General features: G+C 40.9%; 1 protein-coding gene across 1 annotated transcript in view; it reads right to left on the bottom strand.

Moving 5' to 3' along the window:
• adamtsl4 (ADAMTS-like 4) overlaps positions 1–25,381 on the bottom strand; it is a 53,633-nt gene that overhangs the window by 10,520 nt on the left and 17,732 nt on the right. Inside the window, exons 5-7 of the mRNA XM_084726726.1 lie at positions 14,265–14,367; positions 1,410–1,549; positions 734–938 (exon numbers count right to left, since the gene is read on the bottom strand). Of these exons, the coding sequence (XP_084582852.1) occupies positions 734–938; positions 1,410–1,549; positions 14,265–14,367 (448 nt within the window). The remainder of the gene's footprint in view (positions 1–733; positions 939–1,409; positions 1,550–14,264; positions 14,368–25,381) is intronic.

Raw genomic sequence — 25,381 nt, 5'->3', positions numbered from 1 at the left:
ACTTTGGATTGCTGTCTCAGTACCAAACAGGGGGGTGGCAGGACAAACACACACACATACACACTTCACTGGGTCCTTATGGGCCCTAACAATACTGGCTTTATCTGCTTGGAGTCTGTGAGGCCACAAAATTTAGTCTTATTCCGAGCCAGCACACACAGATGCTCATGAGCCAAATCTCATTCCTAAATCTGCAAATCCCTCGCCCACGTCTCACTTTTTCTGGAGCTGTGACCAGTATTATTTAAGAAATCTAAAAGGGGTAGTTTGGATTATTTAATGTGGGGTTGTATGAGTCAGTGTATTAGTTTACACTTCCAGTTTGAGGAGCAGAGAAGAATACCAGAAAGCTGTGGACAGGGTCAGCAACAAAAGGTATTTAGCTACTTAAAAAAAGACCCACCTAAAAAAAAACAATATAATTTTAAATGTACTGTAAATGTATGCAGTATTTTAACAGCTCTACCTTGCTGTCAGATAGCAGTTTCTGATGTGAAAACTGCTGTTAAATAAACCAAATATCACTCTTTCCAAAGCGTCCATAGCTCAGCTTCCATGCCTGTACTCCTCTCTGTTTCTCCAAACTGAGGGTATGTCGAATGCTATCGTCACTGTAGCTAATACAATGAGTATGGATAAATACCCCAAACAATCCTACACCAGATAATCAGAACTATCGTTTTAAATTGCACATATGTGTGTGCACACATGACAATATAATAGTAAGTCTTACCCAGGTAATTAGGGCTGGCTCGTCTCTCCGTGATGTTAATGAATGTAGCTCCGGGTGGGATGTCCAGGATCTTGTGGTAACCAAGGGGAACGGTGGCATTTTGGAAACTTCCCGTCACCTTTCGACAGGAGGTGTCCCGCCCACCACACACTCCACACTTGTCAATCACAGAGCCGGAGCCCAGAACCCCGTCGCAGCCCTCGGTCTGGCAGGAGAAGAAGAAGGTGAAAAGACGTGAGTGATGGGTCAGACAATGAGGGGGAAAAGTGGGGCAGGGAGATGTGGGAGGAGGGGTGGAGACAGAGCAGAGAATGGCTAATTCTAATTTTGTTGACATTTTACATCCATTGCCAGTGTTTATTTCACTGTTGTTTGTGTAAATTAGTGATGGTCACTGGCCAGATTCCTGCCAGAAACAGAAGGGTAGAATAATCCAGATAAAATCAGAAAGCAAGGGTGCAAATGAAAGACAGAGGGAAGGACATGAAGAAAAGAGGCCCAGAGTAGGGTAATAAAAAAAGTTTGGAGACACTCTGAATTTGAATGCCAGGCTTAAATCAGCCTGCAGACGTGAGACTGAGAGAGCCAGGTTCTGGCCTTTGTCAGCCTCCAGCTAGACAGGACGCACTTGGGCTCAGTCACTTGTAGCCAAAATCTCACATACAAATGCACTCACCAGACACTGTCCTTCTACACACACGTCATTTGAGCTGACGTTGAAGCAGGGGGTCCCATCTCTGACGCGCTCGGCCTGACGAACATAGAAACGATAGCCAGCAGGTCTGCAGGTCAGCTCGCACTGCTTGTCCACCCCAACTGCAACATACAGTGGTAAAAAGAGGATTATTTCACAATGTATATGTTTGTCTTAAAGGACCAGCGTGGAGGATTTAGTGGCATCTACCAGTAAGCTCAGCGATTGCAAACACCATGTCTAGACCTTTTTAAAACCATTGTGAATGTAATTTAAGACCTATTTCACATCCATACAGGCAAAAAGTACATGCACAGTATCCATCTGTCTTCATTGGTTCTATGTTGATTTTGTTGTGTAAATGTTTGAGCGTGATCAATATAATTTTTTTTTTCTCAAAAACACATTTAAAAGTGAAACTGAAGTTAATGCATTTTAATTCAGGTTATTGGATCTGAGACTTTTTTGGACATTTTAAGTACCTGCAGAAACCCTAGTAGGAGAACCTATGGTGGCTGTGAAACTGTCCGTGGAAGAGGACCCACGTCCTCTGTAGATACAAACGGCTCATTCTAAGGTAACAGGAACACAGCACTTCTTATTTTTATGTACATATACACTAATGAAAACATGCTCATGAAGTAGAGCCAGACAGATACATCAGTCAGCCAATAATGGCCTGTCACAGCTATATCTGTTTATCTTGATATGTGCTGATAAGAAAACTTATTTTGACAGAACATAATGCACATTGCTTTTATTTATTATTTATTCATTATTTTGTGTTTGCAGTGTCCAGTGTATTTCCAAAGAAAAAAACAATTCAAAGATGACACAGTGTAGCTTACTGGCTGTTATATCACACTCAATACCATATAGACTATCTTTTAAAGAAAAAATTAAAAATGTTTAGTGGTCAGAGCATAAATTATCCTGCCTCAAAAATATCTTTGTCACAAGTGTTTGATAAGCACAACTGCGGGATCATTACAATATTGGCCAGTATAATGATATTGGATTTATTTTACTCTAGAGCTGCAATGATTAGTTGATTAATCAAGTAGTTGTCAACCATTGAAATTAATCATTTTGAGCCATTTTTAAGAAAATATATCAAAATAATCATTAGTTGCAGTCCTATCTTACTCCCAAATATTGTTATTGGCATCTGCACAGAAAATCCAGTATTATGAAAGTTACACTCCATTTCTGCCACATTCTGTCAATAAATTGCTGCAATCTTACACACTGGACCATTAAGTGTGTGAGATCTCTTGAAAGACAGTGTGTAGTTTCTTTGTGCGTCTGCCTGCCGTGGAGAAGACCCAGCTGGGCGATGAACATCTTTCCATGTGGTCAGGAAACCAACCAAGGCTGGGCCATACAACCCCTGACTGTCAGACAGCACCAGAGTGATTAGCTATTTCCCCTGCTGCTCTCATGTACCATTCACTGCTGCAGCTTCCCAGGAGATACATTCATACCCAGAAGAGAGGTGTAAACATAAGCTCAAGGAAGGGTTGATTTATGAGAGGAGCCCAACGGGCGCACACAGCAGTGAGACATATACTTGGAAAGAGAGACCAGAAGGGGAGGGATCACAGAAAGAGAAGACAGCTTCAAGGTAAAAGAGGAAATTGAAGTCCTTCAGTACAGAGAGAAGAGGCAGACAAATAGATGAGCAAAAAAATACAGAGGATCTCATAAGGGAATGAGGGTGGGGTACAAGCAAAACATGTGGAGAAAGTAAGACGAGGGCGTCTATGTCGTGAAATACAATAAGCAGGTTTACAGGAATAGTTCAACATCTTGAGAAATACTTGTTTTCTTTCAGTGAGAAAATGTTGAATTCTATTGTTACACAATGTAACCTCAAATTTCTACAACCACCAATTGTCATTTTTACACATTTGTTTATGTACGGTTTAAACAAACAAGATATATGTTGGTTGGTGTGTTTCTGAACTTTGGAAAGAGCCAGGCCAGTTGTTTCCCCCTGCTTTCACGGGCTAATCTAGGCTGATCATGGCCTACCTCCAGCTCTCTGCTTAAAACCCTTATAAAGTCCCACATCACGCTGAAATGATCAAATCACGTGAGAGGTCCAAGACGTTGCAGCACGAGAACAACATCCTGTTGGCTTAAAACTTCATTGATGTGTTTTGTGTCTGGGTCCAATATATAATATATATATAAATATATATAATTGTTGGGTCACACAGCTGCTGAAAAAAGAAACCAAAAATTGGCATGCTAAATCTTTTCTAATGCGGAAGGCAAGTGTGCCAGTTTTACATATCAAAGTCTCTTTACAGGTCTCAGAGTTTCTAACTAAATATGTCAAAAAAAAGCTCAGGTATAAAGGCTTTTGTGGCTCTATAGGAAGCTGTGCAGATACTGATGTGTGATGAAGTGATGTCACTTGAGTCAGCCTCAGTTGGGGCAAAAGACTACAAATTTTTAAAATGAAAAAAATCAGGGGACTTTGAGTTAAGTTAGTGCAACTTCTGTACACAGACCAGCCGGTAACATTACCTACACAGAACAATCACTAATGTTAGTGACACATACAAACCACTAACATTAGATGTAATCCAAAAGTAACAGAAAGTAATCACGTTACATTACTTCCATAGTGTGATAGTTGGATTAGGTTATTGACTAAATCTTTTAAGAGGTAATTAGTGATTGTATCAGAGTACATTTTTACATTTTTGTCACCCTGGTGAAATGCAATTATTCATAATGTAATTATTCAGAATTTTATAGTGATTAAACATCAAGTATCATAATATTGCTGGTCATTCATAACCTAATGTTCAAGGATCATTGTACGTCATTGTAAAATGCTTTATAATGTGTTATGACTAAAGTATGTTCATAATGCATAACAGACAGGCGTGATAGAAAGTGTTACAGATAGAAGAATGTGTGGAGTAAATAAGACATATAGCTGTGATTCTGCTGCAGCAATTTTGATTTTTTTAAATTAAAAAAGTCCATTGTGAGTCAGAGAATGTTACATAAGTGCACTACTAAATGGGTGGAGTGCCCTTTTAGAACACAGAGTAAAAGTGGTTCTTTCAAAATGTTGAACTAATTCCTTAAAAAAGAGAGAAAACATTGAGGAATATGTGATAAAGACAGGAAAGGACAGTGAGTAGCTCCACTGTTCATCTTTCTCTTTGAGTTTGGAGTTTGGGGGGATTGGGTAGACAGGGGTTAAAGGCCTCAGGCTGAGCTGGTGTGTGTGTGTGTGTGTGTGTGTGTGTGCGTGTGTGTGTGTGTGTGTGTGTGTGTGTGTGTGTGTGTGTGAAATGGAGCTGTATAGACATGAGCTCATAACATGAGTAAGGGGTCATAGATTTAGTTGCAGATGGGAGGGAGGGGTTTCTGTCACTGGGAGTTCAGGGGTTAAAAGGACAAATTCTGTGCTTCTGAAATTATGACTTCTCACTGTGGTGTCATATTTCTTTACCATACTATGACTGATATGTACCAAATGTTGCATCCTATATAAACATGAGAAGCATTTGCCAAAAGTTGTAAAAAATAATGTGAATGTTATATTTGTCTGTCCTTGAAGCAGTTTGAAAAATAGGCGTTTCTCCCCAAAAGCCCTTCTTTTGTGAAATATTTTTAACATTTTAAACTAAAGTGTGATTCTAATATTACACTAATGCCCCTTAATTTTCATACAATAACACTGAAGATTGTTTCACCATGGAAATATTTCCTCTCCCAGTTCAATAAGCCATCATCAGTAAGTAACCCAAAGCCCCTACCATCTTCAAAGTCAAGAGGTTCATAGGAGATAGCCAAGAACAAAGACTAAAGGTCAAACACCTGACCCCTGGCATCACCTTGTGGCCAGCAGAGAAAGCCAAAGGTATGTCATAAATTCAAAGGAATGCCATATGCTTTCACAGAATCTCTGAAATTCCTTGAATCCCTTCATTGAAGTACAACGGGTATAATATAATTAGTACACAATCATTTTAAATGAAAACAGCAAACCTCCAGACAGAAGAGATTAGTAAAACTGGACCACTAAGAGGCTTTATCACTGTTTTGCTGGTTTCCATTTCAGCAGGACAGCACCCAAATAAAAGGATAAAGTGCAAAGGAAACTAGGAGAATATCAGGTTTGGCTGTTAAATACAAAGATTTAACTACTGGTTCCTTTTTTTCAGTTTAGCAGCACACTTAACTCCTATATCAGAGTGCATAAATATCATCTGTTTTAGCCTATTTCATGTTTTAACATGTTTTCTTGTCTCTGTAATGTTAAAATCAGGTTTCCACACAGATCGCCACCCGGAGATCGCCCTGCTCATTGTTCAATTATAAAATCCCGCCACACCACAGAGAGTTTCTAACGTTGGGATGCTACATCGTTGTCAGTCGGAGAGTTAATCACATTGAACGGCAGAGGGGTAGGTTGTACCACTGTCTGGTTCAAAAATGGTTAAACTGATTTCATGGCCAGTAATCACCAAGAGCAGAGTGTGGGGCAGTCACTGCCCTACCTCACGCTGCCCTCCAATTCTACCACTCTTCTCCACCTCCAGCACAGTGAGTTTGTGGTTTGACATCATTCTGAGACTCAGTTTGTCAGATTTAAAGCCTGCAATGCTGCTGCCCCTGGATTGCCTGTGTATAACGACACAGCTAAAAGACAAATGTGCAAAATTTCGACTGACAAAATGCAGGTTGGGGTATTCTCAACCGATGCTCCAAAGCATTGATCCTCTAGAGCCGACCATTATCTTAACGACAAAAAGAAGCTTATTGTAGGCTTTTTTCAGTACATTTCCAAAATACATATGTATTAGGAATGGGCCAAGTTGAGAGTCTTAAGTGTAGGTCGAGACACCACGTGCAGGTCTGTGCCTTGTGAGTTAGAGATCCTGGTACATGGTTGTTAGCCTGACCAAATATGTTAAGGACACTAAGGAGTGTATTTTATCTCACTAAGTGGCTTGAAGTGGTCAGGAAGCGATACACGTAAAGCAACTGACCCAGGCCGGATGTTTATCTTTCTACAACTGTGTATGGAGATGAAGGTAATGCATTACTAGGTACGTCAGTTTGCTTATAAATGTACTCCAAAAATGTTTTGGTGGTCCTTTAGGATTGACAAACATTGGCTTCATGATGCTGTAGAATTTAGACAGCAATGACAGATTAATGAAGACTTATCAGTTTCCTTTGATGGTGGAAAAATGAATGAGTTCTGTGGATGGTTGTAAAATGTGGTGCAAGAGACTTTATAAAACATAGAAAAGAAAGTGCTTCACCAGTATACAATAATATGTCATCGGCATATGTGGAAACTATCTGGTGCTAAAAAAACAATAAAAATGTGTTGTCCCATCATCTCTGATTCGAATAATAATAAGGTGTTTTAATTTAGGGCCCTTTCCCTTTCGGATCTGAACAAAATTTACCAGTGTGAAACCTCACCAGGGCCAAAATTTGAACCAAAGAGCCGAACCTTGGTCCAACCAAAAGTGTAGGTCTTGGCCCACGACAAATTGAACCATGGTTTGGTTCGTTTCTAGAGTGAAAACATTTCTTTTGGATGGTTCAGACTTTCAGACTAATGGCAGGACATTCTGGCAGGCTATTGGGGAAAAAAGCAACAAAACAAATTAAGACGCAGAAGCACATGTGGAGAGGAAGAGATCAAATGTTTAGTCATCGAATCAAATGTCAGACGAAGTTTAAAAGTCAATTAGAAAAAACTCTCAAAAACTCTGAAACTTTTAGTTTTTTTCCCAGGAGAACGAAAGAAAGGAACTGAAGTGAACTGACAACATCCCAACATCAGACACACCCCGTCTATACACCAATAAATTTTAAGCATAGGGAAGCACACCTCACGTGATGGTGATGATGACAGGATGTAGGTATGTCATGTTTAGTTCTTCAGTGCACCTGCATAATTGCACTGTGAAACCAAAACTAACCATATCAAATGTACAGTGAGTAACAAAAATATGAACCTTGGTCCTTGGCTCAGACTGATATAATTTGGGGTTTCTGTTCTGTTATTTCCTATTTTATTTTGTAAGAGTCTTGCCTCATGGATCTTTGTTTATATCTTTGCCTTTTTTCCAACTATTTTTGATTACTGATTTGTTTAACCTGTCTCTGATTAGTTCCCTGTGTATTTAGTCTCTGTGTTTTCCCTCTTTTGTTGCCAGTTTGTCTTTGTCATCATGTCGAGTGTTATGGTCCTGGCCCCAGTTTTTCACTGTGCCTTTTAGACTTACTTCTTATTTCTTGGACTTTGCTAGTTGTTTTGGATTTCCTGCCTGGCAATTTGGATTTGTTTGCTTTTGGAGTATTTCAACCTATGTAACTCTGTAAGCTCTTTGTATTTTGAGTTTCAGTACTAAATCATTTGAGCTGCACTGGCTCTGCCTCCTGTCTGAATTTTGGGTCCAACCTCTTGTATTACTGCTACCCTGCTTGACACATATTGTGACATAGACTTTAAGGAATTTAATGACCCAAAAAACTATCAACAAGTCTTTAATAAATAAAAACTTGATATTACAACCCCAGTTCCAGAAAAATTGGGACACTGTGTAAAACGTAAATAATAACAGAATGCAGTGATTTACAAATTCTTTTCGATTTGCACTTTGAATACAGTACAGACGTACTAGATATATGATATTCAAATTGATACACCTTATTGTTTTTGAAAATATACACTCATTCTGAATTTGATGCCTGCAACATGTTAAAAAATTGGGATGGGGCAACAAAAGTTGTAGAATCCTCAAAAACACCTGTTTGGAACATTATACAGCTAAACAGGTTAATTGGTGACCATATCATTATTGGGTGATAAACGGGTATCCTGAAAAGGCTCAGTCATGGGCAAATGGTCCAACAGTTTTAAAACGCACAACTGCAAGGAATTTACCATCTACAATCCATATTATCATTATAAGATTCACAAAATCCAGAGAAATCTCTGCATGTAAGGGGCAAGGCTGAAAACCAACACCGAATGCCTGTGTCCTTTGACCCCTCAGAAGGCACTGCTTTAAAAACCCACATAATTATATGTATTTATAAAGACTTGTACACGTCTTAGGAACACTTTGGAAAAGCGGTTGGCTGTTGCTACTTCTACAAATGCAAGTTCAGACTCTACCATGCAAAGCTAAAGGCATATATAAATATATATGCTGCAGACTTCTCTAAGGCGCGAGCTCATCTGAGATGCACTGACACAAAAAGACATTGGTGCCCATGGAACTTGATCAACAACTTGATATTACAATGTGTAGGGACAGAAATTAAAATCTGCTATTTTTATTTTACCAATTTATTTTATTGAGTTAGTGTATTGTGATTAACAAATATGATAAATACTGTAGAATAATGTCTACGAAAACATGAATTGCTGTCAATGGTTGCCATCCAAATGAGTCATACCTCTATCGACAGGTATTTGCTGCCATTCTTCTGCTACCGTCTGATAATTGCAGAGCGTCAGATATACAGCACATATTTAGAAAGAAAGAGAAAGAGAAAGGGATGCAGTGTTCCCAGCCTCTCTCCCTCCACCCTGGTTCTCTCTTTCCGTCTGTCATAGTTATCTTTGAGAGATTAGACTGGAGACAGTGGCAGAAAAGAGAGGGGGAGCTAAAACTGGGAGACGTGTTGCCACTCATGTACTCACTGCCTCTGTCTGTATTCACCCTCCTCATTCTCCATTTCCCCTTCTCCCTGTTCTGAAGTTACGTTCCAGCACTCCTAATCACCTTGAGTTTTTCTACCTTGTTTTGGTCTTTATCTTTTGTTTGCCTGTAGCTACTTCTGTTTCTCTCTTCACCTCGATCTCTGGTCTCCCTCTTTCTCTTCCACTGTCTCCCTCTCCCTGTCTCCCTCTCCGAGCTTAGTGTTCAGACAGTGGAATATATGTTGTCTAAATATACTTCCCCACTATCTCTCCGTCTAAACAAACTCCAACAGGGAGAGAGAAAGAGAGAGGCAGTGGGACAGGAAGAGGGGAGGATGGGTGCACAGGGAGGGGATGAGGCCTGGAAAAAAAGTGAATATTCAAGTAAAACAATACCTGCACGTGCAGCGTTTACAAAACTACAGAGGTACTGAGCTGAGCTTGTGAGGGGAAACCTTACCACTGACATGAATCTGTGGTTTACAACCGTATGGCAGCTTTACAGTTTAAGCTTCCAGTTCCAAACCATAGGCCACAACACTTTGCACTACATGCATTACAAGGCTGTCACACTGGACGCAAAAATCACACACTAAGTAGCAAGAGTGTGCAGTTTAACATAAATACCAGCAGGGAATGTATGCAGCACTGTACTAAAGTCCTAAACAAATGAGTGCAGCTGGACAGAAATGACTAATACACTATTGGATGTCGACACACACACTCCTCGCAGCCTCCAGCATGTTGATGGGAAGCTAGATATGAAGGTTTGGGCTGTAGCCAATGGGACCGGACTGGAGTAAACAGTGCGATAGCGTTTACTTAGCAGAGTGGAAAAGGATCATCTCCAGCGCACATCAAGTGTGTCTGACCCACTTGACGTCATCTGCAAATACTTTTCACACGTACAGAACTGTATCAATCCCCATCAGAGTCATACCACAAACAGCAATAAATGTGACATCTGCCATTTGGTGGCTTCTTTTATCCTCACAGTAATATGATTAAGATGTGTCTTTCTATTGCCAGAAACATGATTTAGCACTCTATCAGTGCTTGTCTCTGTTTTTCCTTCCCTCCTCTCCCTCGATCCAGTCCTCTTCTCTTCTCAGCAGACCTCAAGGACGCTGTGGCTCAAAATAAGCCTGAGTGGAGCAGAGGGCAAGGACGCACAGCAGATAGAGAAAACTTAAGAGCAGCTCAATTCAGGATAAATACAGTAATCTGACTTTTTCCCCTCACATAGACACAGAGACGGGGGGCTGGTGGGTGAAAGGAAAGCCCTGTGTGTTTATGCAGACAGTTAGACTCCTGCTGATACCCCGCTGATGACTCCTGGTACAGATGTGCAGCATATACTCTCTAGATCTGTCCTCAAAAGTGGCCTTTTAGTTTGCACTGACAAGGACAAAAGTATCAGTACAACCTTTAAGGTGTACTCTGTGTTGTGTGCCATTGAGCAAGGCAGGGAAGCTAACCTGCCTCTGACCTTTTACACAAGTAAAATCACAGGGGAAGGCCAGTTCATGCTGGGTTAGAGGCGACCAGACTACACCCATGACAGATCACCAATTTGTGACAGGCCTAAAACATATAGGCAGACATTCACCATTCACACTCAGGCAATTAAGACTGCATGCAAGAATAAATACTGTGGGACAAATCTGTCGCACATCACAAACCACGTTGAAGCTGCCTCAATAATATATCTTGGTGTACATTTTTGCAAAATGTTGCATGTAACTGTGAAGGGACATGGAAATATGCGAATATTTGATTTTAGTTTGATTAATTTCTTAATTTATCACCTATTTTACTCATTGGCATTAACAAAAAACAGATATTCCCATCAACTTAGGCTACTGTGCAGAAAATGTACTATGTTAAAAAATATATATATCATAATTTTATCCTTATCGCACACTCCTGCCTGCATGTCTTTGGATTTACAGGAGGAAATCCACGCCAACACAGAGAAAACACAAAAACTTCACACAGAAAGGACAAAAGCTAGTTGGTGGAATGTCATCAAGGACCAACAGACTGCACTAATGCGCAACCACAAGCTATGTTCTATTACATAAAAAATGACCATGGAAATTGAAGCACAGGATAAAAACTAACTACTTATTAAAACTAAGTAAACTCGACAGCCACTCAGAGAACGCAGACCTCCACCAAGGCCAACTGTCCTCCCACAATATTAACGAAAGTGAAAAAGAATTTATGTATCCACCCTGTGATTCAGATCCACTCCAAAATATAATGGGTTCTTCCTTGGCCCACGTTACATCCCCGCACTAAGTTTAGTTTTTCTGTAATCTTGCTGGCAAACAGACAAACGGCACAAAAACATAACTTCTTCAGCAGAGGTCACGAGGCACTTCAAAGCATCATTAATTAATTTTTTGGCCACACTGGGGCATCCGCACAAGCTGTCGACACAACACTGTCACATCATCACAGTGTAACAGCCACGGAGGAACATTAACACGTATATGCAGTTGTGTTTCCAGCTCCCTGAAGAATTTACGTCCCATATGTACTCTCCTTTTTGCCCTGTTTTCCTCACCACTATGAAACATCTGGATCTTAAGCTCTTAGATGTCCCACTTTCAGTGGCTTTATCAGAGCTTTTTCCCTTAAAACAGCTGCCTGCTGTTGGAAACGAGATTGATGAGCTTGGTGACAGTGAAAACAGTAAAGTCGCAGGCCGTTAATCTGAAATACTTAGCTGAAAAATGCTCCAAAGAGCAGGGGGGAAGTGGAGAGTCAAGTGACATTTCTCTGTGGTTTTGTTACTCCAGGCAAACCTTTCACATTAGATAGTCTTCGATCAATTGTTAATATAAAATATTGCCTAGTGCAGCTTTAAGTGGAAACTATGCAGGATTTTCCCAAAAACAATGCACAGACTCATAGGAACAATCCCTCTCAATCATCACTCACGACCCACCAGAAGTATGTGGGGGTGCCTGCATACGCAGAGACCTGCCCTCTGCCTATATTTTCTTATTTTCTCATTATTTTGCTGTGCTTGGGACTCTTTGCCATCCCAAAATGCCAGTATTTGAATCAGACTGACTAATGAACTATCTTCGTGGTGTGTTTACAAACAGCAAATGACAAATCCTACAGATTCTACCTTTAACATTGTGTTTTTATCCTGTGACATTCTTCATAACATCCTTTTTGTGTTTTTAGTTTTGTGTTTTGTGTATATCTGAATAAATGTGTATTGTTTTAACACAAAATAAAATTAAACTCATGTATAAGGTCGGTGTTGCTGATCTAGTACGTCTGGCTCAACACTCTCACAACATGTGTTGAGAAACTACAGCCAGCCGATACACTAATCAGAAGCACACAGACAGATACACAAACATGCACGTATAACACATCATCTCAGATCCATTAAGCCATTCATCTGCAGTGCACAAGCACACTCGCCAATAAGGTCATACTGTAAATACGCAGCAGCTTTTGGATGCATATTTTTAAGACTAATGACAAAACTGTTGATATCATCTCACAGCTGTGTTTCTCTCTTTCTCTTTCTCTTTCCCCCCTTCATTCTCTCCCTCCCAAAATCCCCATGTTTGTCAAATTCTCTCTGTCAAATTCCTGAAATATCTGTTTAGTGTTTTCTCTCTTCCTCCTCCTTTCCCCCCAGCATTGGAAAACAAAAGATAAATAGACACAATCTCCACTGTGCTGAACTATTGTACACTTAACAGCAAAGTAAACAAACACACACCACCACACACGGACACGCTCACACATTAAGGACGGAAAAATAAAGACATGCACGCTCGCACACACACACAAGCCACGTTTTCTCCCTTTTCTCCCAGTGGTCACATGACAAAACACTTGCATCCCATCACCTCTCACCTCCCTCTCACTGTCTTTCTTTATCTCACTCAGTAGGAATCTGCGCGCTTCGTCAGAGCTGGGAGGAGAAGCTTGGCAGGAGAGGAGCAGAGATGTTGGACAAATGAAAGGAAAAAGAGAGGAGGGAGCGTGTTTTGTGCAAAAGAATAAAAGCAGATTGAGTTCCAGTCATTCTCTTTTCCCCTTGACTCTCGCCACCCTCGACGCAACAAGAACCGTGGGCCTGCTCCAATGAGAGGACGGACTGTGGAGGGCTGCAGGCACGCAGAGCAGGCCTGCCAACCTACACTAATACCACAACAACATTTGACTCACTTAAACACACATTTTACTGACGCTTTTCACCTCCTCCTCCCTCTCCGAACATTTAATTCCTACTACACCCTTAGAAAAAAGGGTTCCAAAAGGCTTTCCCCTGAAGGATTGAGGTTCTATCCAAAACCATCGGCTTGTGAAGAACCCTTTGTTGAAAAAAAAGGGTTATTTGTAACACTAGGGGTTCCATTAAGAACCCTTTTCAGACAAAGAACCCTTTTTTCTTCACAGAATCCTTGTAAGACAAGAAGTTATCGATGGAAAACCTTTGGAATATTAATGGGTTCTTTGTAAGATCCTCTCAGTGAGTTCTAGATAAATCCTTTGGAATATAAAAAGGTTCTCAGAAGAACCCCCTGAGTTTTTTTCTCGATAAAACCCCTGGAATAGAAAAGGGTTCTGAGTAAAATCTCTGAATCTCCTATGTTCGTGGGAGAGCCCCATGGGTGGGTTCTAGATTAAACCCTTTGAATATAAAAGGGTTCTTGGTAGAACCCGCTGGGTGGGTTCTTGTTCCTTTAGAAAGTGGAGAGGTTCTGGCTAGAAACCCCAGGGAGGTTTCTGGGTGGAACCATTATACCATAGAAGGGTTCTCTGTAGATGCTCTCATAGGAGGTTCTGGGTGGAACCTTTCACAGATAATTCTGGATATAATCATATTTTTTGGATTCTAGGTAGAACTCTCTAAAAGGTTTATGAGTGGAACCTTTATAACAGGTAACCAAAAAGGGTTCTCCTATGGGGACAAGACGAAGAACCTGATATGGTTCTAGTTAGCATTTTTATTTCTATGAGTGTATAGGCCTATTATCACATGGAAGCACTGTGTGGCTAAACCCTAAACTACCGTGTGCATGTGTGTGTGTGTGTGTGTGTGTGTGTGTGTGTGTGTGTGTGTGTGTGTGTGTTAAGTCACTCCTCACCCTCAGTGAAAGGCTCCCAGTCGTAGAGGCGACCCATGAACTCCTGGGTGTTAAAGGCTGCACACTGCTCTGCTCTGGACTCCAGCGTACCTCCTCCACACACCTGCAGGACACAAACACAGAGACACAGAGGGAGACGCTGAACATGCAGTGCCACTCACTGAACTCACATGAAATCACACGGCCATTAAAACACCCGTTGTTTCTCCCTCAGTCTCTGGAGAAGTGAGGGTGGAGCGGACTGTTGTGAGCATAAGGAAAAGAGAAACAGCTAATAAAGAATGGGAGAATTAATTTGAGATCACAGAGGTATACACGCTATACTCTTACACACAAACACACACACGTAGTCTCCATGCTGCTTTTGGCAGGCAGTGAGTGTATTAGAGACATATGGAAATAATAGATTTTTTGGAAGCGGCTGCTCACATAAATCCACCGTGGCGTTTAGTGCACGACCACAGAATGTGAGTGACTGTGTGAGCACGTGTGTGTGTGCGTGTGTGTGAGTATGAGCACATGTCCAGCCTGTGCTCGTTCAAGCAGAGTCCTTATGGAGCCGTACAGTGGAAAGAGTTTTAGCATACCTGCACTTAAACAGCAGCTGAAACACTGGGCAGACTCGACTCTGCTGAACTGACTATAACTCACTGAGCTTTGCCCCAGTCCTGTGGGACACACACACACACACACACACGCGCAGCTTTGCGTCCATTTGATTCTACTGTATACTTCTACTCCACCAGGGTTTAAACTGAGATTTGTTATGTAGGAGGGGTCTGTGGTTTCAGAGTTGCCATGGGTGTGCATGTGTGTGCATAAACTACAAAATGTGATTGATATCACTTGACCAACTGTAAATAACATATAACAAGGTGAGACAACTCTCAGCTCTGAGTTCAATATAGCTACCAAAGATGTGCTAATACTGTACTTTTAAGTCATGCTAGCAGAACGGTTCTATGGGTAGCATTGTCTCTCTGTCAGACTTTCATCTAAGCTGCACCATCAGATAATAAACTAATTAATTCTTGGTTTGTGAGCAAATAGTATGTAAAACAAATGAAATGAAATTCTCATCAGCTTCAGGTGCACTTCATGTTTAGTGCGAATGAACATATGCTGCATATTAAACCAGGGATCTTTAATGTTTTTTTTTTACTTAATTAATAGAGAAATGGAGCAGGGACGCCCTACTACATAAAGTGCATTGAATATTTTCAGGTCTTCTCTTGCTTGCTGCTGAATCAGCAGCTGTTGTAGCATGGCTAATGTTAGCCGTGTTAGCTTCACCCTCTGCACTTTCTCCAGTGGTTTCTGGGGTGTTTGCTCACCTCTTGATGCCACTAAATCCTAGACACTGGAGTTAAATGCAGGACCTTTACATACAACTAAGTATTTTGATACTGTTGCACTTTTACAACAGTTAAATATCTGAATACATCTTGTACCACTGCACACACCCACTCAACTTCATCAGGTGACATTACTGTGGGAAGCCACAACCATCCTGTCTGGTAAAAAAAACATCAAGTTTACAGCCCTGTTATGTACAGCTGGCTCAAACACACACTCTGCCTGCATGCCGCACACAGAGCTCTCAGATTTCCTTGCAACTCAAATCTCTGTCAGCTCCACAATCATCGTGTCTTTCACTCCTCTCTTTCTTTGATTCTTTCCTCTTTGTCTTTTGTCCACCCCCGACACCCCACTCCCACCGATTCTCTCTTCACTCACACAGCTGTCACAAACAGCTGGAAAGTTCCAAGTCACCCATCTGGGAGAGACAAGAGCAAGGGAGTAGTCAAGTTTACACACACACACTCACATTTCCCATGTGAAACAGCCTCGGCGACAAAGTGTAACTAAAAGACTCTAATGGATAAACCGCCAAAGCATGCTCTGAATTTCACACTTTCACTGTGTTGTGTGTGTGAGTGTTGGTATGTGGCCGTCCTGTCACAAGGCACTCATAAGGATCATCTGTTGTTTCTGTTCTGGCGAAGTGTGAAACCAGCTCATGAAACTTTATGCGGTACACTCCGCCACAGTTTCACACCGCAGAAACAGACTTATTTTTGTGTTATTTATGGCCGATATGTTATAAGGCTCTTATACAAGAGTGTGTTTGGGCTTCGTCCACTGAATACGTGAGTATATGTGGGCGCTTGAAGGTCAGTGTACGTTTGTTACTTGATGTTTAAAAGTAAGCCTGTAAATCTGCCCGGATGCGTGTGTGAAATGTGGTTGGTAATGGTTGTAAATATTTCTACTGGACATAAACATGTTGGGCCCCAGTTCAAACTGGATAGTTTCTGTGTATGTTTCTATGGGACGCTACAGTACCCAGGAGGGTTACTTTGAACATGTGTCGCAATACAATTACTAATTACCTGATAAAAAATGTAGTCAGTAACCTAATCAAAGTATCACAATATTGAATGTAACTTGATGATGTCAGTTTTGGATTACTCCAAATACCAAGTATGATGAAAGTGTTTGGCCTAAAATAATGTTTTATATTTGTTGTCAGTTTATTGTTGGTCTAGATATTCCTTCCTTTGTTATCTGTGAATTCAGAAACATGCTGTTCACACTTTACACTCAAACATCAACTAAACTGGCAGACTTATTTTGTTTTTACCTACACACCATCCCAGTAACCAGCATCACCACCTATAGTCCCAACATATGTCTCAAAAGCAGTAGTGCTGAGGGTTTTGCAAGTAGCTGATGTTAGCAGTTGTTCTGTATACCTAACATTATAAGCTGTTCTGTGTAGCTAACGGTAACAGTTGGCCTATGTGGCTAACGTTAGCCAGATGTCCTTTATAGCTGACGTTAGTGTTTGGTCCATGAAGCTAACGTTAGCTGGTTGGTCTGTGTAGCTTACGTTAGTAGTTGGTGTAGCCAACATTAAGTGGTTGGTCTGTGTAGCTGTTTGTGTAGCTAACATTAGCCAATGGTCTGTATAGCTAACATAAGCAGTTGTTCTGACCTACACATGTTTCTTTAAATTAGATGTCTATTTCTTGGATGAAGTGAGTATCTTCACAGCTTAAGGCAGAGCTTAAGTTTCTCATTTAAGGACACCCATTGAAGCATTTTGTCACTAAGGCTTTTTTTTTAATTGTACTGAAATACATTTTTTTTGTATCCTAATTAAGTATTCCTATCACATGCAAGAATGTGCAAGAAAATGTCAAGTGTGTGCATTCATGCATTGGTGATTGTATGAGCGCTACATGTGAGTGGATCCTCCCAGAAGAGTTTAGGGTGTGTAAAAACAGGGGGAGGCTAATGGACTGAATGGAGGGAGGAGGGAGGGGAGGTGAAGTGAGAGTAAAAGCAAAAAAGAGAGAAGACATGTTCACTGCTGTTTCATGGCTCTGCAGGAGAATCGGTGTGTTATTGTAAGGACTAGTATACTTTGGTGTTTCCTCATTTACTATGAGTGCAGGGTTAGAGGGGTCTCCCCATAACCGCCACAGGGGAGTGTGAAGGGGAGGGGTGGAGTGACAGGATGGGGCAGAGTGGCAGTTACTGAATGAGTCAAAGAGGGGAGAGAAAAGAGAGCGATGGCTTTTACAGAGGCAAAATGCTTAAAGAGAGGGGGGTGATGGAAGAAGGAGAAAACGGCAGGATGGGCCCGGGCCTGTGGATGAAATCAAAACATCCAAACCACAAGAACACTGCAAACAGAGTAAAAACCACTCAATCACTTAGCAACATTCAAAAACATCTTTTTAAAATGTGACTTGTCTCATGTCAGTTTATTACTAACTGCACTGTGCATAGACCTAGATAACAAGTTTTCTCAGAATTTTAAATCTCTCTTTGGACTTTGGTTTATCATGACAAGCAGCTGTCTTTTTTTACTTTTATGGCTTTTTGCCTTTATTGTTTTTTTTCAATGTCAGGACAGATACGGGCAGGAAATGAGAGAACAGAAGGGTTTGACATGCAACGAAGGTCCCTGACTGGAGTCAAACCAGGGACGTCATGGTTATATGGTTTGCATCTCAACCACTAAGTCACCAGGATGCTGAAGTTCTCATTATTTCTTACTTTTTATAGATACGGCTGGGTATCAAACCTCAATACTTTTTTGGTAGCGACTGAAATGCAGCCATAGCACAAAAACTGTGAAGTACCGCAAGCAGGCGGCATCGCATATGTGGTCATATTTATAATCTAGTTTACGTAATCTTTCTTAGTTCCTGATTTAAATCCAAGTTTTACTAAATTTAGATGTTTTTATTTCAGCAGTTTTTGAACAGCTGCTTGCTTAACTTCAGCGTCTTCTGTAAATAAAAGAAAGGTTTGTTTTTTGCAATAATCCATTATATACCAATGTGCAAAATCCAAAAAAACACCAAAATCTTGGTGTTTACAAAGGAGTTAGATCCAAATATTCTTTCTGGGTTGCCTGGTAGAGATATGCCTCTACAAAGTGTCCTCCTCCTGTTCTATGTTCTTTACATTTTGCTTGTATACTTATTTACATATTGACTACATCTTGCTCTATCTTGCTTTTTTATTGACAGTTTTGTTATTGCATTGTCCATTTTGTTGTTCTAACAATGCAAATTTTCCCAGTGTGGGATTAAGAAAGTATTATCTTACTTGAAAAAGTTTTGTTTTGGTATTGGCAAATGTTAGACAAATACCCAGCCCTGTAAATGGAATAAATAATGACTGGTCCCTCATGAAGACCTTCAGTAGTCAAAACCATTTTATCCCGTTTTTCTCCCCGTTTTCCATGACCACCCGACACATTGTTCATTTTGGTCTGATTAAACAGAGCAACCAGTCGTCTCTTGTGAGCAGGACTGTTGGAAAGTTCATTACTTAATTAACAATAATAATTTCAGCTGTCCTCGTTGTTCTGTTTTTACACTCTTCTGTGTGCATTTTCTTTTATAGCCTCCTTCTCTCCGTCTCAGTTTCTTCCTCCCTGGGCCTTGTTTTTGTAGTTCTGGTTATCATTAACGGTCCACGTGGCAGTCAATCAGCTATGATAACATTTTGCTCTCCGAAGTAATTAAATGACTGAGGTCTGGGAACACTGCAATTTCATCACTAGAATGTAGTCCGATGGGAGGAGACACATGAGTGGTCAGACAATCAGAGAGGATGTAAACAGGCCAACAGTTGAGCCAGATTACTTAAACCACTTTAGAGGTTAAACTACTTGTCAGTGTAAACACAACGTTGGTGATATTCCCTAAGTTGAGTGAAGGAGTTAGTGTGTAAACTGTTATGGATGTTTACAGTGGAAAGTTTGGGAAATCGTTTTCACGACGGCTATCATTTTCTCTTCAAAGGAAGTTTAACTAACCCTGGGATTTGTCTAAAATCTGACTGCTTGGTTTCCCAGTTTTCAGCATTTAATTTGGTGATACCATCACAAACAACAATGATGGATAAAACCAGTAAACTAAGACACAAGTTGTTTAAAACAAGGATTTCCCTGTAACTGCAATCACTTATCACTCACTATAGCCATCTTGTTACATCTTTTGACCCTTTATTCACCATGTTGAATGTAAAAATATGCTGAGATAGAATATTTTCACATGTAATATGGTGAATTAAGGGCTTCTTTCCACCAAACCAGAGTTGGCGACTGTTGGAGCAGTGGAAAGATATACCCAGAGAGTTTTGTTGAGGTTTATTTTATTTTTGTCAAGTTTGAGTGAATTGTGTTTTACGAAGATAAAATTACTGTTTCTGCAAATGGACTCTGATCTTTGTCCTTAACAAAAGGTCTGTTTCTGTAGGAATCCTTTCCACAATGTTGTCTGACACTTAGAATAACAATCTGAGCCTGTTGGTGGCAAAAACAAGCACATCTAGTGGACGTACTTTGATGGTCCACAATGGGTCTAAATGATTAAATTGCAGTCTGTTTCATGGCTGACGGCCGCAGTGCTGTCCCTCAATACTGAACCAGTTTGAAAAATTGCTGTCCCCATTAGTCACTTAGACACAAAAACAAAGGAAAATAGGGCACAGCTTCATAAAATACCAAGGTTGCCCTTTAAATACAATCAAAGTGCCTGTAAGAGAACAACTTTAAACCTCTAAAAGGCTTGTTGACTGGTAAGTAAACATAAAAGAAGCCTGAAGTGAAAGATCTAAAAACCGGCAGCCGATGAGCGGTAGAGTGACGGGTGAAAGAGTGAGAGATGGATGGCAGCAGAGGAGCAGGTGAAAGAAAAGTGAATACAGACGTGAAAGAGAGACAGTCAAGTGTTTTTGTACAGGAGCCGTGAAAGTTATAGAAGTGTTTTACTACCAGCAGGGAGGAGAGAGGAGAGAGGAGGTCTGTGTGCAATATATAGGAGCATGTGAAAGAGAAGGGAGGGTGGGGGTTACTGCCTGAGAGCTAAAAGCTTTGCTCTGCACACACAAAAATACCACACACACATAAACACACAAGTCAAGGTCCTGATCACACATAACACATACGTGAAACACAAACACCGGTCCAGACAAGACTAATGAGTTTTGAGGATGAGCAGATTATGAGGGGAGCAGGAACCTTTCACCATATGTGTGTTTCCGTGGGTAAAGCCCAGGTGACACGTCGTCGTCGTCATTTTCCATGCAAGTCTCTGCCTGCACAGCTGGCCACATCGCCTCAATAATAACACACACAGGTTAAGGCTGGCCGGTCATTCCTCACGCATTACTGCAACTTTACACAGACAAAGCAACTGACCGCCGGCCCCTGCAGCCATAAATCAACACACTCCACACGGCCGGGCTAATCACTGTATGCATGCACACAAATCCATGACATGTGTTAATATGAGTGTGTGTGCGTGTGTGTGTGTATACACTCATGTACGTGTTTGTCCTCAGCGATTAACATTCTCCAGCTAATCTTGTGACCAAGGCCGTGTGTCGGCGCTTGCAGGGCACCACCCAGCTCTAGACCTTGACCCCAGGAGGGTCAGGAGGAGTCCTCTAGAGGAAACACCGCTCATCTATCAACAGCAGGCAACGACTGAAGGAGGAGACCCCTGCAGCGTGGAACGAACTGCGAGAAATCTCTCTGTTGAGCCTCAAAACAGCAGAAAAGAATAAGAAAAGAACAGAAGAAAAGAAAGAAGAAAACACTAGATAAACACCATAACCACTAGATCAATAAATGAAACCAGAAGGTTGCTCGAAGGCACTGAAAATGACAATCTTTCCATGTTCCCCTTTCCATATTGCAGCTCTACAAGCCCACATCATGTTTTCTACAGGCCAGATTTTTTTCATGCTCAGTGATAACTCTTGATTTAACACATATTTTCATGATGACAGAGAGAGAGAGAGAGAGAGAGGTAGGAAGTGTGAACAGCTTTGCCTTTCAGTTTCCAAAGTCTGCTGCACTGAACTATGTAAAAGAGCTTTTAATGTTTACCGTAATGCTGCTGCTTCTGCCTGGAACCTTCTGCAGCTGGGTCTAAAATTGCAAAATTTCGACTCTCTCTGTGATTTCAAAACATTGCTGCAGAAACCCTGTGCTCGATCCACTGGCTGATGATGATTTGCAGCATTTTGGTTTGGTCTTATTGATCTTTATGTTTTTTAGACAGTTGTTGGTTGTTGTAAGGCTGTTTCTAGGAGTAATTTAAGTACATTTACTTCTGCATAACTACATCTCAAAACAAAATATTGTACTTTTTACTCCACTCCACTACATTTGTGATGAAAACCATGCATATTAAAATGTGCTGATTTTGAATGTTTGTGACAAACTAAAGGATGATGAGTTCCTTTATGCACTGAGAAGATTCTGCTACTTCTTAAAGGCATAATATGCAACATTAAAAAAAACTACAGGCTATAGGCTCAGAAACATAATTGCTTTTAATTATGACCCACTAGAATTGTGCAGAAGTATTTTCTACTTGGACTTAAGCAAAGGATCTGAATACTTCATCCACTTTCTTGCAAAGCCATGAGAACTTTGCTAGTGCTCTAATACCAGTCTGTTAAATGCCAGAAGCTGGTTAGCTTAGCTTAGCATAAAGACTGGAAACAATGAGAAAACTGAAGTGTAAAAATTACATATTATGGTTTTACAGGTGTTTATGTGCCAGACTTGTTCCTGGAGTCTTGTTGTCACTGTTTTTACACTTCAGTTTTAGAATGGGTTAAACGTCAAGATATAATATGGTAATTAGTGAGCTTTAGAGGTGCTTGTAGGTGGATTTTGTTACAGTTGAACAGAGCCAGGCCAGATGTTTCCCCCTGTTTCAGTCTTTGTGCTAAGCTAAGCTCACCAGCTGCTGGCTGTAACTTCATATTCACTGTACTGACTTGAGTCTGATATTTCTCATCTGACTCCAGGAAGCAAAATTTCCCAAAATGTTGATCTGTTCCCTTAAATCAAGATTACATTTCAAAATAGACATAGAAAGAAATAACAGAGGGGGTGAGTGAGAGAAAAGCCAGAAAGTGATGACAAGGAACATGAAAGAAGGATTTGAGGGAAACTCAGAGCACACAGAAGCTGATATAAACAGACTTTAACAAGCAGGTGTACCTGGTTTTTGTAAAGAAGCAGGTACTCAGCTCATTAAAGTACTAATGCAAAGAAAGCAGAGATCAGTCTGAATGAAGCAATGTGGCTTGAGCATGTGTGTATGTGTTTATATGTGTGTGTGTTTGTGTGCGTGAGTCTCATAAACCAACACATCTGGGCCTGTTTGTCGCTTCATGTGAACAAAAGTAAGCGTGGCAGGGTCTGCACACAGTCATTAAAGCTAAGAACTGTTGCTCAGTGCTGATAGTCATAATAATATCTTTCCTGTTTAACAACGCCTGTTTAATGACAGACTGTGATTAGATCATCAGACTCTCTGCAGTAGCCTGAAGAGTGCATTAGTGTGTCTGGAAGGTAGAACAAAAACTCCCCTATGATCAATGACATTATGTGTGTGTGTCTTATTATGACACGTATTATGTCTTCAGTGGTAGCATGTTTTATTATGGCTGCTCATGAGCGTAGGCTTGGTGTCAGAAGTGGTGGGATAGGCACGTTCAGGTCAGAGATTCTTCAAAAAATGTCAACGTTACATCCTGTCACATCACTGTGTCTGTCTCTCTCCTCTGCTGTGAGCTGAGGGAAGAGTTTAACACATAAACACACAGAGGCAGAGCAGACTGAAGATCGTTTTGGTTGTAATCACACAAAATCTGGCATAATACGAGGTGGAGCATGTTTATTTGTGCTTTGGAATATAACCGCTCTGAAATAATAATAATAATAATGATAATAATAAAAAAACATTTCATTTCTCTGATTCACTGCTTTATTTCTCATAATTCACACTCTATGTCTCTCCCTTTCTTTCTAGACAACTTTGAATTGTGTGCTCTAGATTCTACCTTTAAACAATTAATACATTAATAAAAAAATCACTGGCAGATGAAATAGATTAACTAGTTGGGCAATGCCAGGGCAAAAAAAGCCATCACAGCACAGTTTATCATTAACTGCAAAAAATGAAGGCGGTTCAGATGACTATATCAACATTTTCACCAACTTTGGGGCTTTGTTTCTCTTTTGTATTTTGGCAGCTGGACATTAAAGGTGATTCAAAGTGGTTGCTGCCTCCATTGTTTTCAATGCAAACACAGCAGTGGCAGCAGCAAGGCGATGGGGGGTGGGGGGGGGGGCACAGAATTACACACCTCCTCACCAGTGGAGAGACAGATCAATGAAGTGAGACGGTAATGGAGCAACATGAGCTGCAAAGTCTGATTATCCAGTGTGGCTAAACAACACTGATACTAGTTAGCAAAACTAGATAAATTAATCATGTCATACTGCCAACCAGTTCCTCTATTTCAAGGGACAATCTGGCCTATTTAGCTGTGTGATGAGATTATACAAGGTAGGTAGCAGCAGCCTGTGGTGTACAGAACAATATTCAGAGAGATTTTAGTGATTACATTAAAAATGGGGAGAGATTTGTGCAAAAGTAGGATTTTCCTCCCCTGCTACCTACATACATCTCAAATGCACATGCTTCTGATCTCGCCTCACTTGCTGTTGCAGAGGCATGCACTGTTAGTGATTCTTTGTAAATATTTACTCTGAGGAGGAGGAGGACATAAAGAGGAGCTACGTCAAGAGGGAATGCTTTGAGAATCGTCCAAATTTGAGGTGAAAGACTTTAGACAGAAAAGGACGAGAAGAGGACTGTGTCTCTCTGTGATACGTCTGCTTCAAGCTGGTTTGTCTCTTAGTTTTGTTTTTTTTTTGTTTTTTTCAGGCAGCTTCTTCTCGAATTCCACCTTTTCCTCCCCTCTCCCTCTGACAGAATAACTTCTCCTCTTGTTACACTCTGCGCTCACTCACACACACTCTCACACACATACGACTTCTCTCTCTCACACACACAAACACTTTTCCGTGAATCCTCTCCTTCCTCTGACACAAACTTCCTCTTGTCTTCCTGTAGACTCTTTTCTCTCCATCCCGCTCTGACCTTCCCTCGCTTTTACTCCTCTGTCTCCTCCACGTCAAACAGCAACATCCACGTCCCTCCACACACACCTAAACACTCTTTTTCTCACTAGCCTTCACCTCCATTTCTTCTTTGACTCTCTCCACTCTCCACCTTTTCTCTCCCTTTGCCCTTTGACTCACCCTCCCACTACTGTGTGCAGATTTGCTAAAAACAGTACTCTCTTTCACTACTACTTAACTGCGTCACTTCCTTTACCACCCTCACCCTTTACCCTCACTCTTACACACACACACTCTTCCACTTTTACCCTCCTCATTTCCTCTATCCCTCTCTCAGTTCCACACTTGCTCCTATGCAACAGTAAAAACACACACATACACATCACACTTTTGATGAGCCTCAGGCACAGTGTGTTATGACAAACACACCTAATAGATAATAGGATGTGTCACACTCAGTCTGGCTCACTCCCTCATTTACACACAAATATATATTATACAGTACATACAAGCCAGGGCAAACTCCTGCATTCATCAGTACACTATTTTTAAGCAATGATAAACACGTATAAAAATGTGCAGTGACGATCTTCTGCAGGAGCAAACAGGGCTGAAGCAGAGGCTAATGTTGGGTAAA

The sequence above is a fragment of the Lutjanus erythropterus genome, chromosome 9, assembly GCF_056507025.1.
Source record: "Lutjanus erythropterus isolate fLutEry1 chromosome 9, fLutEry1.hap2, whole genome shotgun sequence".
Classification (NCBI taxonomy): domain Eukaryota; kingdom Metazoa; phylum Chordata; class Actinopteri; order Lutjaniformes; family Lutjanidae; genus Lutjanus; species Lutjanus erythropterus.
This window is presented reverse-complemented; position numbering and strand designations above follow the sequence as displayed.